Source organism: Pangasianodon hypophthalmus, chromosome 6 (genome assembly GCF_027358585.1).
Source record: "Pangasianodon hypophthalmus isolate fPanHyp1 chromosome 6, fPanHyp1.pri, whole genome shotgun sequence".
In the NCBI taxonomy this organism is placed as follows: domain Eukaryota; kingdom Metazoa; phylum Chordata; class Actinopteri; order Siluriformes; family Pangasiidae; genus Pangasianodon; species Pangasianodon hypophthalmus.
This window is the reverse complement of record NC_069715.1, coordinates 15338249-15357758: the sequence shown is the minus strand read 5'-3', so window position 1 is coordinate 15357758 and position 19510 is coordinate 15338249. Positions and strand designations below refer to the sequence as shown.

The window sequence follows — 19510 nt, the reverse complement described above, 5'->3', positions numbered from 1 at the left end:
ATGGCATCATCATCAGGTATCTAAAGATTTAGAGTTTCAGATGTGCATTGCAACCAAAAAGTCCTGATTTGAGTTTCAAGGACTATGTTACAGTCCCACAGTGTTTACTAAATACTCAGCGCACGCTATACAAAGTCAATGCAAAGGCGTCATGACAATGTCCACCATCCACAGTACATGGGGGCTCACAGTGGGACATTTTGGTCCAATGTGTTAGACAGTGCGCTCCACCACCATCAAAACACTAATTGAGAGGATCTTTTGAAAGGATGTTCATCACGTCAGTATGGTTAAAAAGACTTAGACAATTCACATTGTTTTTTTCCCCTCTGCTACCCATCTGTGTATAAATAGTAAATTAGATAACATATATTACAATACTAAATAGTAAATTTGTGTATAATTCTATAATTGTTAAAATGTCCTGAACTGAACTGAACTGCCCCAGTCGGTGGATAAGGTTCACAATACCAAATGGAACCAGGGTGTGAAGGGAGCAGGGAGAAATTAGATTTTAGCCAGAACTGCATTCTGGTGACAAGGAAAAGCTACGCTACCTTCCACCTGGGGCATAAGCTGGTTCATGTGCCCATCAGTTCAAATCCTAAGCAATCATCTCTCCCTCTTATTCTCTCTCTTATTCTCTCTCTTCCTCCTAATCACTGCTCCAGTTTGGACTGGGCTATAAAACAATATGATTATTGATATTATGATACATTAAAATAATGATTTAGATCTCAGAAACCTGGGTCTCATCCGATTTCTTTCACACCTGAATTAAATGGCAACAAAACGCTTGGCAGCTTGCTGAGACCGTATCGTGGTTTTGACGGATGATTTGGTGTGCACGCAGGTAGGAATGTGGTGTTTGAACCTGCCCAAATGAATGGGAGTAAGGAGGCAGACACAACAGAATTTGAGATAACTAATTCAAATAGAGCAGCTGTGAAAATGCCCTTATCATCTCCTGTAGAGTCATGTGAGATGAGAAACTTTGGGCCTGTCTAGAAACGGCTTGAATAAACATCGGCTGCATTTTTTTCATTCCTTCTCTACAGCTTTTAATATCCCTTCTGCTAAGTCCTCCCCTTCCTATCCACTGCAGATTGCTCTGCTTCTTCCTCTCTTTCTTTCTCTCTCTGTCTCACTCTCTCTCTCTCTCTCTCTCTCTCTCTCTCTCTCTCTCTCTCTCTCTCTGGAGGATCTGGGGAACTTTGAGCTCCTTTCCCATGTGGGTCATGCAACCACTGAAGAAGAAAAACAAGTGAAAGTCCAGCTGCTCACACTGGGCTGCTGCAACATTTTACAGACAGATGTGACTCTGCAGTATGTGTGTGTGTGTGTGTGTGTGTGTGGAATGAGTGGGAAAACAGGAGAAAAGAGAGCAATAGAGCGTGCGAGAGAGAGAGAGAGAGAGAGAGAGAGAGAGACAGATTGATTCTACAGTTAACCCCAGGTAATGAGTAAAAGTGATTGGATTAAATACATTTCCTGCCTAGAGTAATTTAAATTTTCCAACAATTGTGGAAACTATTTACCTTCCATCCATCCATTTTCTGTACTGCTTATCCTACACAGGGTCGCAGTGAGCCTGGAGCCAATCCCAGGGGACTCAGGGCACAAGGCAGGGGACACCGTGGACAGGGTGCCAATCCATTGCAGGGCACAATCTCACACACACTCACACACTCTAGACAGTTTAGAGATGCCAATCAGTCTACAAAGCATGTCTTTGGACAGGGGGAGGAAACCGGATTACCCAGAGGAAACCACTGAAGCACGGGGAGAACATGCAAACTCCACACACACAGGGCGGAGGCGGGAATCAAGCCACCAAACCAGGAGGTGCGAGGCCAACGTGCTAATCACTAAGCCACCATACCCCCCACTATTTACCTTTTCTCTAACAAAATCATTCTTATTATTTTAAAAAGATATTTCTCTTTAAAAAAATAAGGCACCCCAAAGAACATTTCCATTTCCATACAAATATGAAGCTAAATCCCTTCATCATCAATCCATCATCATGGGAAACAACACTGAAAACAAAACAACACTGTTGTTTCAACACAAAAGAGAGATTGCTGTTGATCTAAACAAGGCAGGCAATGAATATAAAAAAAAATAAGCAGTTAAAAATCAGATGTGACATAATGACACAAGTATTGGGTGGCTGGATCTACGTAACTGTTTGTTGCTCAGTAAAAATGCCTGGTAACGGTATCACAGACAAACACTTGAATGAATTAGCATTTGGATGGATAGTAAAGTACAAGAGCAATAAGAAGGATCAAACAGTTAGTACATGTTCACCATCAAGATGCAGCATTCTTAAGTAAATAGTTTGGTTTCGCTCTGAACAGTGACCATTAATTTAATCATCTGGCCGTTCCGACGAAAAGCATGCCTCTACACTGCTGATCAATTAAGGTAAACTGTGCTATTCATCTTATAAGAAGCTCCCTAACTATTTCAGTTGAATTCCAGTCAGGTAAACAATGGCATAATATGGTTATAATCAAGATATCAATAGGCAGCAATCAGAGAAGAAGTGTATCATTAAGTCACTGGATGCCATTGCCAAATATTCATACTCAAAAAATACTGTTGAGCACTCTGATTGGTTGGGAAAAAAGTTATATGCTACATTATTTTGCTCACCCATAGATCATTGGATGTCACTGTAGCTCTAATTTAGCAACAACAAATGAAAAAAGGGAAAGTCCAGGCTGACACAGAGCTGCACAATGTGGCCATGGTAAATGTTCACCACTACTGCGGAAAAAAGACTCTAGTTGCCTCTGTAGGGAGGTTACACTGTTCTACAATGGCCATCTCAGTCTCCGGAGTTTAACCATATGGTTGTCTACAGATGATCAGTGGCAAAATCTCTTTGCGCCGTCAAAGCAATCATTTCTCTATGGAGATAGCTTGGATTTGATGCCTTACCAATTCATTTAAATTCACAACCAATAAGACGAGCCCCCATATGTGATGTAGCAAGACTGTGTGTTTTCTCCAGTCTTCTCCAAAGGATGACCAAAGCCAGAATCTTTTTAGATAAATGCTGGATTTAGAAACATTGAAATAGCCTTACGAATGATCTATGTTTTCAAATGCATCTTGATGATGTAGCACCAATTCAGTCTCACGGTAAAACACTCATCATTCGTACAGTGCCCCTACATAAAGCAGTGAACAAAGTTCAACATGCTGATCATCTAAATGCGCCCTAATGGAAACCTTAAAAATCTACTGAAAGTCTCTTACTGTAATGTCTAATATGTTTGGGTACATGTAGAGGAACCTGAAATGTTCTTCATGGAGTAGTATGCAAGATCCAAGTTTCCAACCATATTAGATATCGCAGGAAGAGGCTCAGTCGTGTTATTTCCACCAGCAGAGGCTTCATGAATTTTTACAGATCATTTTTAACCTATGTCCCCATTTTTAGCCTCAGTCGTGTGTGTGCCAATAAGATAGAATGTTGAAGGTATATGGACAGATTGTACCTTTATTGAAAGGAACTCAGTGATAAGGGGGAGGAAGACCATCTCCTCACTGTCCCACACTTGCTTTCCGTTGATCTCAATCCGACCCCGCAACTTCCAGCGCTGTCGGCCATATCTCATAAAGATCTGGGTGGGACAGACGCAAATGAAACACAGCTTTACACACACACACACACACACACACATCTATGCTGATATGTCTTTGAAAACCACACTGTATAGAAAGAATGGTTAAAAAACAACAAACAGTGCTGTGGACTGATGAGTCTGTCTTATCTCCTCATCATGAGGCCTGAGTTTGTGTGGGTATGTCGTCTTTTACCCACTGCCAGATGGACAGAGAAGTCTTACCTCTTCAAATAACAGCCTCCCACCTCTGTCTTCCATCACTCCATCTGTCCGAGTCTTGCTATTCTTCCTCCCTCTCCTCTGACTCACATGCTGTCATACTAAACAGACCGCCATGCTGACTCACTCAGTCGATGAGCTCATCAATCAAGGTTTGTCAATCCCAAACCATGTGCATTTTAATCACACAGAGGTAGACACTGATGTTGCAGCACCGCCTCATCCTCCAGAAATAAAAGGCTCTTCAGGCCATGCACAAAGAAACAGCCCACTGAGATCATGCATACATTACCATTTCTCTCTCTCTCTCTCTCTCTCTCTCTCTCTCTTACTCTCTATATATCTTTACCTCTCACCAGTCCAAGCACAAGACAAACAATAAGGTGCATACTAAGATAACAGACAGAGCAAAGAGACCATAAAAAGAAAGAATATCAAGAAATAAAAACAAGAAAGAGAAGAAGGAAAGCGTAAGAAAGAAACAAAAGCTAACCTCATACTGGTCTCCAGCACAGAGGCGCGCAAAGCCAGCCAGACCTGCAACAGTGACAAGTTGAATACATACCATCATGTAGCTTATGAATGTGTTGCTTAAATGCAGATTTTGCATACAGTCTTGTCAAAGAAAAATCAAAAGACTCATTAAGTAATAGTTACATAGTCTATATAAAAGGATGGGTAGCTATTCTAGTCTAAGTCCTAACAAGAAAAGACAATAAATAAATAAATAAATAAATAAATAAATAAACCTGTCATACCTTTCATTTTGACGTGGAACTCTCCAAGCTGATTTTCCATCTCATTCTCCAGCATGCACATGTTCTGTAGAGGCACGTTTACAGAGATAGAATTCAAGAGATTTAAAAAAAACAAACAACATTTGGCAAGACAGAGATGCAACGAGGCAGAAAAAGGGAGAAAACTGGAGACAAACAAAAGGAGGTTAGTAAAGGTTTTCAACCTGCTCCTAATATTCAGAAGTGAATTAGTGAGCATTTCTCCCCCTTACTCATGAATACTATATAAAGATTATACAGTACATTGTGTATGCTTAACAAGTTTATACAGTGGGGTGCAAAAGTCTGAGACCACACTGAAAATCTTAGAATAAAATTAAATTAGACTAAATTAGAATTTTGAAATATTTAAAACAAAGAAAGTAAATGCTCCATATCTTGAATATTTAATATTCAAGATTCTGCAATATTTCTAGGTCCCTATTTAAATGTAAGCAAATTTGTGATATTGACCATGTTAACTGCTTTGTACAAAAAGGTCAGATTTTCCTCATCCTCAATCTCTTCTATTGAAGCATGTGTTCAGACGACACTCCGATGGATTTGATCTAAAGTAGATCATAAGGTTTTACACAAACTTGTGAAGTCCATGTCAGCTCGAGTACACACTGTCATTAAAGTAATAAGGAGACAAACCAAATACTAGAAATTCATGTAAATATTTCAAAGATTCTACAACTCACTCAAGTTGTTGTCAGTCATATAATTTGTAATGAAAATTGTTGTATTAAATTAAAAAAGAATGCAAAATAGAAGCATTTCCACTAGCGGTCTCAGATTATTGGGTCCCACTGTACATTCATTGGTATATCAGCTCCTCCTACTGTTATGGTCATAACTGAGGACACTGAGGTCCTGACCTCAGTTTCAGAACTCAGTATGGAAACAGGGATGGCCTGACAATGTGGTGGAAGATTATAGCCTACAATGTGGAAAATCATGCATTCCAAGACTGTCTAATCAACAGTCAGGATCAGTTCTCAACTGACCTCAGAGCGGTTGAGGAGGACACTTCCGGCATTGCGAGAGATGCCCTGATTGCCCTGATACCATTTCCAGTGATAGTTCAGCCTATCAGTGGAAAGGCTCCACCATCAGGAGCCAGATATTAATTGGGTTTTGGATCATTATCAGCACAGCAGTGACACTGACACAGTGTGTGGCGCAGGTAAGAGTGTATTAGGAACAGCTGTGTTGGCAGGCTTTTGAAAAACATTGAAAAACATTGCTAGGTTGAGAAACAATCCAGAAATACAAAACTAAAACCATCCAGCCAAGACACCCCTGCTGAAGGCTAGAGGATGATTAATGCACACTGGGCTCAGAAATAAATTAGGTACAGCCTCTAACTGCAGACCTACAAAGTGAACAGGGCGGTTTTGTCTAATAAAGCAGCAGTTACATGTCACTGTCACTGTTGTGCTAAGGACAACCCAAATAATATCTTTTCAGAAGTGGTCTAATGTTGGTCCCTTTTCACTTACAGATGCAGTAGAGGGGGCTGACAAACCACACATAGCTACAGGCAGACTACAGGGAGCAATTCTGTAACTACATTAGCACTATGTCCAATTCAATTCAGTTCAATCCTCATGTAATCATTACGCTGTTATCAGCTATTAAGCATGAGGGAGAAATTTAGATTCTAACCAAGCCACAGCTACACCAGACTACACTTGACAGTAACCTCTACATTACATTACTAATGACAGAATTTCACTCACCTCTGTGTATTCTTTGAAGCCCTTGTTGGCCTCTGACAGACTCTCTCTGGCTTCTCGGCTACCCGGTGAAGCCGTGTACGCCTTTACCATCTTATTGGCTCCATCCCGCAGTCTTCGCTGCATACAATACGCTTCATACAGCTCGTCAATCTGCACACATACAAACACAAGGAATACTGACTGGCATCAGCAGTTGCGTGTGTGGATTTATACAGCCTTACAGATATAACTATAAATTCAGTACTGCTACTGTAGTGATGAATTACGTAAGCATAAGTAACAGTCCTGATAAAAGGATTAACACAGTTAAAATTTACACAAACTGTTTGCTGAAAAACTACTTTAGTAAAGTTATTTTTTCTTGATATAGGATATATGCTGGTAGTGAGTACCTAAAATATCTAAAATGAATCTTCAAATATGAAAAAAATAAACACATTTACTTTGTCAACATATCCTTATCCATATGTCCAAAAATATCCAGCACCAGTCAAACATTAACAAACAAATTCTTTTAGTCTTTTAGTCTATTAATTTAGTTACGAGTGCCAAAAACAACCTCCTATCATGGATAAAAAAAGTGCTAAAATAGTTTACCTTACAGTTGGAAAAACAGAGCTCTGGAGCTGATTACTACACGTGTTTGTATATGTTTTTTATGTTACTTTACTGAGAATAAAAAGATGAATGTGTTTTAGCCAGTATTACACCAATACTAAATTTTTCCACCCTGGCACAAGCATATTACAGCGAAAGCTAAGGGTTTAAATCAAAGTGAAAAGAAACTTCTGCTTGTTAGCCATGTAGATCATGTGGATCATGTTTGGCCTCAAGTTTAGCCAATGTTAGCAATTATTCAACTTACATATTCAAACAATATGGGTCATCATGTCAGACAATATAATAATATTATTACAATATTACGCCAAAGTCGACATCCTAAAATATAAGGATTACTGTAAGATAGCTAGTGATAATGTGCTAGGAATGAACTAGTAATGATGCCAATTTCCATATTATCCTGAGCTTAAAATAACACTTAACGGCAATTCCATGCAAATGCCAACAATACATATGCATTAAAATGCTGTTTTAAAGTTGTTTTAAATTTCAAATGGCCACCCAAGTCCATATTCCACTGTTGAATTTTGTTCTTAATTCCTCTTTCAGTTTTTCTTACAGCAACTAACCACATAAGCATGTGATTTCTACAGTCTATGTAGGATTGTTTCAAATGTCACATTCATGACTCAAAAATGTCACATCCATAACTTTTGAATATTGATCTGTGTTTAAGATGAAAGGTCACATGGCCAGATATGCCAACTCTGAGACCGATGCTAAGCTTGTGCAGGCAGTGAAACACTTTGCAAGCCAATATGAATGAATATACACAGTATATGAATGTAAGTCACATGCAGATCACTGTCCCTTAACTAGATCTGTTTATAATAGAACATAAAAAGTGACTGCTTGCCTCCTATGCATCTGGACACACCTGTTACCTAAAAAAGTAAGTTAGCAGTTTTCTAGTGGGACACTAACATAACTGAATCTTTTACATTTATCCTCTTTGATCTGTTGACGATTTTAAATAAATTCAAGGAAAAATATGATGACTAAATGAATCTCAAAAAGGCAGTTACACTGAAAATGTAGCATGAGGAAGTTAATACTTTCCACCCCTGTAAGTAATCTTCATTTGACTTTATGAGGACCAGTGATGAGAGTGTGCATGCATGTGTGAACGCTAACAGAATAAAGAATGATTGCACTGCAGTTCGAATACAGATGGTGATTAACCTGATTAAAGTACAAAAATGTGTGCAAATCCTCTCAGGGCCTCTCTCAAACACACACACAAACACAAACACAATCAGTATTTATCAGTAATTTTATTAGGCCTTTATATTATCGATTTTATTATCCCTGATATACATAATTAATGCTTTATTGATCTGTTTGGAGTGTCTTTGGCACCACAAGCCAGTGACCCAAACAGGAAACTCCTCAAATAGTCAGCACACACCCTCATGTCACTGATCTACAGACACAAGCATTATAGCAACCAAGCACTAACTCTAGTTGATCTGGATGCACTTTATAGGTCAGGCTGAAGTGTGTGTTCTGCTCATCGGAATAGTGTGTTCTAGTAAGATTATTTCATTCAGTAACAGCAATAAGAGCCTTAATCTTATCTTTCAAGTCACCGCTTTTAAACAGAACAGCTGTGGAACTTACAGTTGATGGCGAACCATTATAAATAAAAAAGGAAGCATAAATGCATGGATTTGTGTGTGTGTGTGTGTGTGTGTGTGTGTGTGTGTGTGTGTGTGGGGGTGGGTATCAGGTCACATGTGGGTTTCCTCAGCCAGCAGTTTTTATACAAGAGGGTGAGGCAGCAGCCTTTCAGTCTCCTCTTCATTTAGGACAGTAAACATTACACACACATGCACACACATGCGTGCGCACACACATACACACACACCTCACTATCCTTCTGAGGACCTTCCACTGACATAGCTAATTAACATAGCTAATTAATGTTATGCTACACCTAAATCTAACCCAAACCTTAATCTCAGTTTCAGTTTTTACATAAAAGCTGCAGTTTTCAAAACTGTCAAATATTCCTATATAACTAAGATATAAAAACATGGCCACCTGTATAGACCAAATGAGAGTAATGTCGCAACAAAAATCTTATTTCTGGGTGGATAACACCAGCTGCCCTGTAACTATACAACAGTATTACCCAAGTTATTTAACAAAGGTATTCCTTGGAAAAGTGAATTTGTGATTGAATATCAAAATTCTGAGATACCGTGTACCTCTTTATACCAGAAACTAGAGGCTACTAATGTCATTTTTTTATATTAGCATAACTTCTATATTAGCACAGCTGTTTTTCCATGACTGTACATGTGTTCAGCATTAACTTAATATCTAGTTACTTTAAGTTATTTAAAAAAAAACAACATTGAATTTCTTGTATCTGTGTTGCGTAGATTTTGGAAGGTTGTCAAACTTGTTGGTTGTGCATACAAGCAAGAGAGAGCTGGCAGCAGAAAAAGGTTAATTTTAAATAAAGCAAAACACAGACTTAGTTCAATAGATGATTTATGAAGATTTAACTGAATCTAGTAAGGTACTAAGGTTATGAACTTGGATACATGAGACATTACAGCCCCAAACATCATTTCAGCATTATATTACGAGTGTTCTGGTTGAGTTTCTGATTTAGTCTATTACTGTAGCTAAGCTAATACTAACCTTACACATATCCCTATACCCTTAACCTTGGCAACAAAAAGTAACTTATTTAGTTTTACAAATTAAAGCTGCATTTGTATCTATAGCACACCTTTTTGTTAGGACAAGGCAATATTTTCACAACCTACAAATGATCATGTATTCGTGTCATTATAGGATCCTCACAACGAGCTAACTCCCACCCCTGAGCAACCCCACCCCTAACACACACAAACATACACACACACACCTATATTACGATCAGTCATAATCTTGCACATGTGCAAAGTCCCTTCTGTTTTTAAACCACTCAAGCTGTATCCTAAGCTTATCAAACTTTTCTATAAATCTGAGTTTCCAGACTATGAATCAATCACAAATGTAAGAAGATTTATCCTGTTTTTCATAGTGCGAATAGTAAAACCAAACTGAGACCCTCTACACTGTTTAGCTTTTTTTTTTTTTACATGGAGGAAAACAGATTAGCGAGCTGTTAGCAAAAAAAGACTGAAACACAAAGTCTTTTGTCAGTTTTTTTTTTCATTCAGTGTAATGAGTTTATTTTTTCGAAAACACTTATGTATTATTCAACAATGCCCAGTCGCTAAGCAGTTTTTCTTCAAATGCACTTCCAAGTAGCAGATTTTGCAGAAATTCCATTCTACAAGGTCATGCCAGGAATAAAAGGCCATTAAAAAGTTACTATATGAAGCAGTTCTGATAAGACTCTCGCATGATTGGTATTGTGAGAGGGTGAGATTAAAGATACAGACACACACAGAGCTTAGGAGGGGAGTGGACACGTGCATGTGCACACATTCAGGGTGCAGAAACAATCCAGAGGATTACCAGAGACAAACACTCCGTACGCACTCGTACACAGAAGTAAGCAACGATTCCCAATAAGGGATACATATGTTCATAAACGGAAACCAACATGTGGAACAGGCTCAAGAGATGCCAGTTTCCCCGGGCAAGGAAAGAGCAGGAAGGGCAGACAGGCTGCGTAGGCTTGAAAGTTTTACTGCACTGAGAGATAGAGAGAGGCCTCACTCTCTCTTCTTACATACACACACAAACACTCATCATCTGGAGGTGTTTAGAGTAGTGTACTAAGTGTTCTGGAGGTGAATGCGCAGTCTGGTTTATAACATTCACAGCTGGAATCCTCTCAAATATATACTTTCGCTAGCGAAGGGAAACATGTATCCGGTCCATCAACATCACTTATATGCAGCATTCTCCTATACACACGCAGAATCTTTTAGTATATATCTTGCAACAGCTCTGCAATCATTTTAAAAAGCAGTGTACAGACAGCTAATTAAGAATGTTTCTCTATTTCTACACATCCATATAAAGGGTGTGTACATATGGATGTCATGAATATATAATATTTACTCCTAGTGCTGCGAAGTGCTCATAAACCAATCACACATCAAACAAAGCTGCAACAAGAGAGAAGGAAGAGGAAGTGAGGATAAAGGCCACTTCCTGTGCAGCAGATGTCCTGGTGTCCTCTGGCCTGTGAAATTAGAGTATGACTGCTCAGTGAGAGGGAGAGCTCTGCTGGAGGATGGCCCCTGTCTCTGACCCGTATCAGTGTGTTTGTGTGTGTCTCCATTTGTGCCCATTTGCTGCCAGACATACTTCCTGATTTGCTTCATCTGCACATAAACAGATGTGTGTCTTTGCGTGTGTCTCCATGTACTTGGCCAGTTCCCACCCACTAGCCAGCTTTTCCATTTCATACGACAGCTGCCAAGGGTGAAAGCTAGTGAGACATGTGAAGCCAGCCAACTGCATCTTTTCAAACTGCTGTTTATGCTGCAGCACAGTGCAGTGTAACACACTCAGAGGAAAGCGCTATCTGCCCTCTTCTGCATACATGAGCTTACAGAAGCCCACGACTGGCCAGTGTCATTGTGATTGGCAGGGGAGGAGAGTATGTTGATCCACCCAGACAGCATGGCCAATTTTCTCCCCTGGACTCCAGGCCACAGATGGCTGTGGCATCATCATGATTCGAACTCGCAATATCCAAACAATAAGACAAACACTTTTCTGCTATGCCACTTCAGTCGTTTGAATTTGTTCAGTTAAATGATTCTTAATGATTCTAAATGATTCTTTGGCCAAAGCATGTTACATTCTGTTACATGCTTTGGCCAAATGTGCAGTATGACCACATACAAATAGACTGAGCATAACATAAATAGCTAATAATCTTTATTGTATAACATGCTTGTAAGTATTTAGAAAAAGAATTATTTCACAGCCATAGCAACACAAACTAATACTGAATATACTGAAACTACTGAATATACTGAAACTACTGCATACACTGATTGCCAATTCTGACTGAATGAGCCCAAATAGGAATCACTGAACTCACTGAGCTTCTAAACAAAAAAGAGGAGAAAAATCTCAGCCATGACTGAAGGATTCACTGACTCAAACACTGACCCTCTGATTGTAAGAGGAGAGATTCTCCTTTCACAGAGATTCACTGATTCAAACGTCAAATATAAAACTATATTGTTAAGATCACTTTCACTGAATTGTAGATAGCAGAATTATATATAAATTATATATTGCCTTCTTGTAATTTTCTTTGACAGTTGTGATAAACACTTCTACTAATGTTCATTCTGTATAAAATTATACTCTAATTAATATTCAAATACATTAGAATACTAAATTATTAAAAAATTCAAAGGCAACTGAGTTAACGGATATAAATAGTATGCCACACACATGCATACACCTCTGGGCAAGCCACTGTTTTCCATACTTTAGTTCTGTATAGAACACACATTCACCATAGTTCTGTACATAAACCCTTAAACAAAGATGTTGATATGGTCTATGTTTAAACAGAGATATGCACGCACGCACACATACATGCATTTATGTACATACATACGCACACACACACACACACACAGCCCTACAGATCAGATTTCTTAATTAGCTATTTCTTTATATCAACTTTCCATATTTAATAAGCAAAATAAAGCTTTCGTATTGTAAATATACAGCATGCTTACCTTACTGAGGTGGAACTCCAGTCGTCTCATGAACCTCTCAATCACCTTGACTTGCTGCAGGAAATAGACATTAACGTCACCATTGCATAACACACCCTAAGAGATTGACAGATTTTTTTTTTCTTTGTTTGGGGTCCCAAAACCCCAATGTAGTATGTATAAAAATAAGAATAATAACTTTCAAATCTAAGTTTTTCTCCAGGCTGTTGCACTCCACTCTTTTTTTTTTTAAATCTAATTAAGGAAAAAAACTAGAAAAGAAAAAAGTAATTATTGAAGGTTTAAACTCCCTTTTGTCACAAAGAAGGTGCGCCCATTTCAGAAATGTGGTAAAAATCTGTCAGGTACCATTAAACATTTCTACACCAGTTATTTCATGGTTTATGTTATATGGGCTATAGACAAACAAATATCACATACAAGTCAGACCTGTTGCTAATAATCAGTTCATGTATAATTAGGACAATTCATTAAATATCAATGTTTGGTTTGTTTTTGTAGCTGAGAAGGTTAAATATCTTAAACTCTAAATGCCTTAAAAGTAGTAGCAGTAAAAGACAGTGTCTCCCTCACCTTGTCCAGTTCATAAAGAAATCCCTGTAAGCAAAGAAAGATAAAGAGAGAAAGGAAAGATTAAAATCAAAAGGACACTATTATTAGCCATATTCAAACACTTCTCCTAATGCCATAGCTCTGATTAAAGCCTTGTACTTGTGGATTTAGATTTGCATCCCCTTGACTTATTTACATTAGATCACATGGCATGAGTTTTTATTTATGCTCAGTTATTGCTTTTCATCACCAACTGAGCAAGAAGAGTTTCAGAACATTTTCAGGATCTCTAAGCCTGTTTAAAAGCATGTTTCCACTAGAGAAACCAGAGCTCATTTTAGTTCCTGTGCTGTAGTTGTGCTGATCTAGAGCGAGCACCAGGAACTAACAGGGAGGAGTTTATCAGGCTGAAAGTTGCTGATTGGTCAAACACAAGCTCCCCGGAGTATGAAAGTGACTTTGTAATCATGTGATTGCTGCTGTGCACAGCTGGTTTAAAAAGCTGCATTAATGTTAACATTATTATTGCATATTGTAAGATGTCAGACACTTTCTCTTACCAGGCGCGAGTTCCTCTTAGATTCCTTCATCTGACGGTTCAGGCTGTCCAGCTCCATCTGATGGACCTGCAGGTAAGACCTGGAAGCACAGAAATCAGCAGTGTGTGTGTGTGCATCTCAGACGTGCTATGTGACTGGTATTTCATTCAGTGCATCACCGAATCTCTGAAATACTTTTTACTGCAGCTCAGCTAAACTATAATAAGATACACTGAATATTTATTGCAATCTAAATCATTAAGATCTTGGATCACCTTATGGCTCTTTATAGGCTGCTCTAAGTGCTGTGAGCAACTCTTTATCATATCTTAGGCATTTTTCATGCATGAATAAAAATACAGTTAGTGCCTGCATGGAATGAGATACTTGTGTTACACCTAATCCAGTTGTGTTTAACTGTACAGTTTTTTTCCTTAATATTTTCTTTTTTACTTTTTTATATATGTTCCTATGGTTTAATTTCTATCATCTATACGTAAGTAATCTCAATGTGTTTCCTGAGGCTACGAAATAAAGAAAGATTTTGTGTGTGTGTCCGTCAAACATCCTCTATTGTATTCTACAATCCAGGCCTTAGAAAGAAACAACTGCACACATTCTGAACAGCTGCCCCTATAACAAAGGACTGTACTTTTCCCAGACTTGACTGTTTAGATGACTTGGTTTCAAACGAGATTAAGCATGTACAGGAAAAAGTAACCAAGGTGTATAAGCACTGACAGTAAAATTGGACTGGTTTAAACATCACTGTTCAAATACTCCAGACATATTTTTGTGAATGACGCCAAAAAAATCAGTTCTCATTATTGCAACTGGCTGTTCATTTGTTTTGTACTGTATATGGAAACGTTTTACTGCGAAACAGCATAAATATATGCTTTTGATGGGTACTATTAACTGTTTAGGTTATCGATATCAATTAATAGTTAGTTTCTCAGAGCTCATAAGCTTGTGTGCTGTGTGGCTTGTGTGCAGTACTTAATTTCTGCCTCTTTTTTGCAAAAGGTGTTTCATGTACCACTGATCACTATTTATTCCCCAGAAGATGTTTATGTTAGCTAGAACTTATTTACATTATTTGAGGTTTAGTGCTAAACTGTAATTCCCTATTCCAGGGGTCGTCTGTCTAATGGATAGCAGTCCGGATACGGCCCACACAAAGTATTTCAACAGACTGAACTGAGTACTTGAAAAAATACTGCAGCAGAGCCAATAAGCATATGAAAAAGTGGCTGTAGCTCAGCGACTCTAGTTTTGTAAACATGAACCAGGTCAGCTTCTGCAGCAGCTCCTCTGTTGCAGCTTATCTAATCGCATGCATTCATGTAAATTATTTCATGGAAAGCACCTCATGAGACCAGATTAGGTCAGAAAGGAGAGAGGTTTCAAAGACATTCATAGACTTTGCATTTTATTTACCCACTCTGGCCTGATTAGTGAACTGGTGACATGGCTTGTTTAAAAAAAAGCTGCCAACAAAAACGTTTGATTAAAGACAGATTGACAGAGAAGTAGGAATTTATTCTTCCCAGATCACGTTCAAAAGAGAATAGCAGTTACCAGCCATAAACTAATCAAGTAGGTAACTGCTATTCAGTCATGATACCTGCTTATCTGCACCTTTGTAAGCAAGGAATTTTACGCAACTGGACCTTCATAAATTTTAGCTAAACACTCTTGCACTGTACACGCCTTGGACGTGCCATGCCCCAACCTTCTTCTATAAAATATTTGGATTTTAAATGCCATTGCTTTTAAAAGGATTGTGTGTGTGTGTATACTTACTGGAGTCCTCTTTTCAGAGCTTCATACACCTCATCCAGCCTCTCGGGCTGGGGGACCTTCGGAGGAGGTGACTTGGCGGAGAGGGTGAACATCCTGCTTCCTCTAGAAGGAGACTTTCTTGCACACGATGGGGTGCGGAACACAGAGAGGGTCCTGAAACACACACGCACGTTCCTTCTATTAATACAACCAAGTGCAGTACAATTATTAGGAAACAATCTCTTTTATCCACTTTTCTTTAGATATGACTTGTCAAACATGATTCGATCATGGTTCAGTCCTAGCTCGTCATGAGTTTCGTCATGGGTAACTAATGGGTAATCTCTAATGAAATTTAAATCAACACCACTCTACAAAACATGCAAAATAATCCATTCAAGATGGGTTAAATTCCAAATTTTAATATCTGGTTACTTATAATAAAGTCACTACTCAAAGCTCTCTGTATCTGGTGAAGCAGCAATCAAGCTACTCATGTTTCAAATGACAAACTCCATGTTAATGCAGAGCCACAAGTCTAGCTTAAATCTCATTCGAAGGATCCAGTCAGACACAGACGAGTTATTTTAAACTGTCTGAATTTACATTCATTGACATTCACTCCTTATCACTTTCCAGATACGCTTCTTCAAAATGACTTCTAAATGATGCAGCATTACAATCCAAGCATTTAAGCAGCTAGCAGTGGTACAAGTACTGCAAGGCTAAATTTCCACCATTTTTTAATTTTTGTGATAGAATGCAAAGTAATATAGAGATCGAAAAATAACAAAAGTCAATCAGTTCAACAGGATGGAATGTGTGTGCAAGCACAGAAGCCATCTGCATCCATACTGCATCAAACATAGCCAAAGTTGGTTAAAATGGCTAATGTTAAAAAAAAAAAAAACTTCCACCAGAGACAGCTTATACTTGCAGAAAAAGGCTTTTTTTTCAGGGAATTGCAGTGACATTATTTCTCTTATATGATGTAATATGGTTAATCTAAAGAAAAAATCTAAAATCTATATGGTTAATCTAAAGAAAACCAGACATTTGAGTATGTTTGGAAAATAAGATCTCTCAAAACATCTCGCTCTCTTTCTCACCATACTAAAGGAAAGGCAATTTCCTTTGCATTCTAAACTCAAGCGGCCAGCTTTTGGGGGTGAATGCTTCTCTTTGGAGGAAACACAGGCTGGAAAGGACATCCTGTCAGCTGTGACCTCTAAATAAATCATATGACAGACACCTGGAACTTATACAGTGTGACTGCATTCAGTGTGTGTTAAGAATTGTGTCTTTTCACCTGCAGGTGTATACATACATACATATAGCTACATGTAAACAGATGGATTTATAGATACTTTATTAATCATTAAGTAAAATTATTTTTGTTACAACAGCTGAAGGAACACTGTGTATGACTGACGTTCATGCATTAGTAACAACCAAACTGAAATTGTAAATTGTAGATTGAAAGTGGAAAGGTTAGACTAGGTTGAAAACCAATTAATAAATACAAAATAGCAAATTAGAAATTTTATATACTGCAACACAGTGCCCATAAACTGAACTAAATGACCACCTGACCAATATGAGAATCTGATATTAATATTGGAATAAATTATGCACAATGCATATTTGAGTTTTCCTCTCCTGTTCATTATTAGATAAATGATTTTTTTAGAACAAGAAAGCAAAAATATTGTGATATAAACATTGCATATCACGAAAAATGTCTTCAAGTAACATATTTTTGTCAAGTAACACATTTTTGCCCATCCATAGACTAGACATTAAGCGTTTATCTTTTGGTCATTAATCAAACTGTTCCAGACCAAAATTGTGGTGGACTGTCCAAGGCCAGACCCTCGGTGGACTGTCCCAGGCAAAATCCAGTGGTAGACTGTTCCAGGTCAAACCCATAGTGGACTTTCCTGGCGCAGACCCATGACAGAATGTCCCAGCCCAGACTCATGGTGGACTGCCAGATACTTGTTACTACAATCATTGTCTTTTTGGATTATACATTCTCACATTCCTGATGCAAAACATATATGTGCGTGTTTATGTGTGGACTGACCTGTAGAGCTTGTCGTGGGAGTTGACTCCGGCAAAGGACTGGCTCCTAGTGATGGACCTGGTAAGGACCCGGCGCGTAGGCCGCACAGACAGGGACATGGTGGACACTGATCTGGAGGGGCTCCCTGTGGACACAAAGCAAATGAGAAGAGAGGGTTAAGGCATTAGCAGGTACACTGGTCAATCAATGAGTGGATACAGATTTTTTTTTTTAATGAGCAGTAAAAAATGTGATGCATGAGGATGTAACATGTTTATGAAAGTTATTAAATCTTATTATGTGCGTGTGGTCCTTGGAAATAAAGTTTGGAAATCTTTTTTTGAAAGAGTAACAGAAGAAAGCCTACATGGCAAACAGGGACACTTCAAAATCAAAATGGTTTAAAAGCACACAGAGTGATTTCCACAACATTACCCAAAACACTCCTCTACTGTGCTTCACTATCATTTCATCTACACAAATGCCCTTCCATTTTTCCAAAAAGATTTTTCTTTACCACAATGGCATCAAAAATTCAGAGTTTGTTAGTTTAAAAAAAACTCCTAAAAGGGAATTAGGACTGAACATCTTTTTTGACACACAGCATACAAAATATGTTATATAAACATGTCGGCAAGTTATGCGAGTCAGATTAAAACAGAAGATTCTCTTCCTCAAACCCGGGATGTAAACAAGTGTAAGCTGCTTGACGACGCTCCAACACAGACTGAGCTCTTAAGGTTCTGTTGTGTTGCTAAGTAAAGGCTTTATGTGGTTCCTGTTCCTGTGGAGAGAGAATTGCTGGAGAGAGCATGATGGGTCACTACTTCCACCCTGGAAACAATGGCCCACGAGGAGCTCAGGAAGAGGGTGCAGAGCCGATGTGAATGACTGTGGAACATCCTGGACACCACCCATGCAAAATCTCTTCCTTCAGGACTGAATACTGCTGCTAACTGTGTCCAGTCTTTTCTAGTCTAGATAAACTGTCACTAGCTTCCTGGTCTGTTTTGTATCTAATCAGTGGCCTATATCTGGAGACATTTAAAAGACACCTCAGTCACTCAGTGAGTACAGAAGCAACACTCAAAACACTCCAAAGCAGAAAGTCATCATGGAAGACTTGAATCAGGAAAAGTACCAAAGCCAGACAGTCATGGACTCACCCAGCCTAAAACAATACACTGGCATAGCATTAACAATGTAAGCTCAGAAGAGCCCGAGCTGATAAGCAGACAGGGTGTAACCTGGCTCTACAGAGAATTCCCCTGCTTCATGGCCTCAAACCCATATTTTCAAGATGAAATCACCCAAATCATCCATTCTTAATTTAAGCAGAAAAACTAATACTATCGAGGCATCTCCAGTCTCTGGTCCAATACTGATCCAGCCTTTCAGACCCATCTTGGTCCAATATGTTACTCAGCATTGATCATTATATCCTTACAGTTAACTGTAATGGAGTTGTATGTATAGTTAATTTACAGCTCTGACATGGTCCTATGACACGGCCCCCATGCCTGACTAGAGTTAAGCCTCTGAACTTTGTACCCCAAGGATGTACACACAAGAACAACAGCCACCATCCTAGACAAATAATCATCTTTTATTTCATCCCCCTATTTTCCCACCACAGAATGCCTCATCTGTGATTGTGCCACATTTAATGCAACAGCCTCCAATGACATCAGTCCCTACTACTGCTGAGATAGCCAAGAGGAGCTTAGCTACAAACACAAAGAGATCATTAGCATATCTTTAGTGCAATGTTACAATTGGTTCCAAGACAGACAAAAAGGAACCTTTAATAGAAAGTGGTTTAGAGGCACGTCATGGTGGTTATACTAAGAAAGAAGGAATTCTCAGATTTTTTTTTTTTTGTCATT

At 38.6% G+C, this 19510-nt stretch overlaps 1 protein-coding gene across 4 annotated transcripts in view; it reads right to left on the bottom strand.

Annotated features, from left to right (window-relative positions):
- Nucleotides 1–19510, bottom strand: part of ripor1 (RHO family interacting cell polarization regulator 1) — a 76363-nt gene that overhangs the window by 14516 nt on the left and 42337 nt on the right. For all 4 annotated transcript variants that reach the window (XM_026927222.3, XM_026927221.3, XM_026927220.3 and 1 more), the window contains exons 2-10: nt 17646–17769; nt 15581–15733; nt 13796–13874; nt 13257–13280; nt 12684–12737; nt 6382–6531; nt 4619–4682; nt 4354–4397; nt 3513–3638 (exon numbers count right to left, since the gene is read on the bottom strand). In XM_026927222.3, coding sequence (XP_026783023.3) covers nt 3513–3638; nt 4354–4397; nt 4619–4682; nt 6382–6531; nt 12684–12737; nt 13257–13280; nt 13796–13874; nt 15581–15733; nt 17646–17743 — 792 coding nt within the window. In that variant the 5' untranslated portion in view covers nt 17744–17769. The remainder of the gene's footprint in view (nt 1–3512; nt 3639–4353; nt 4398–4618; nt 4683–6381; nt 6532–12683; nt 12738–13256; nt 13281–13795; nt 13875–15580; nt 15734–17645; nt 17770–19510) is intronic.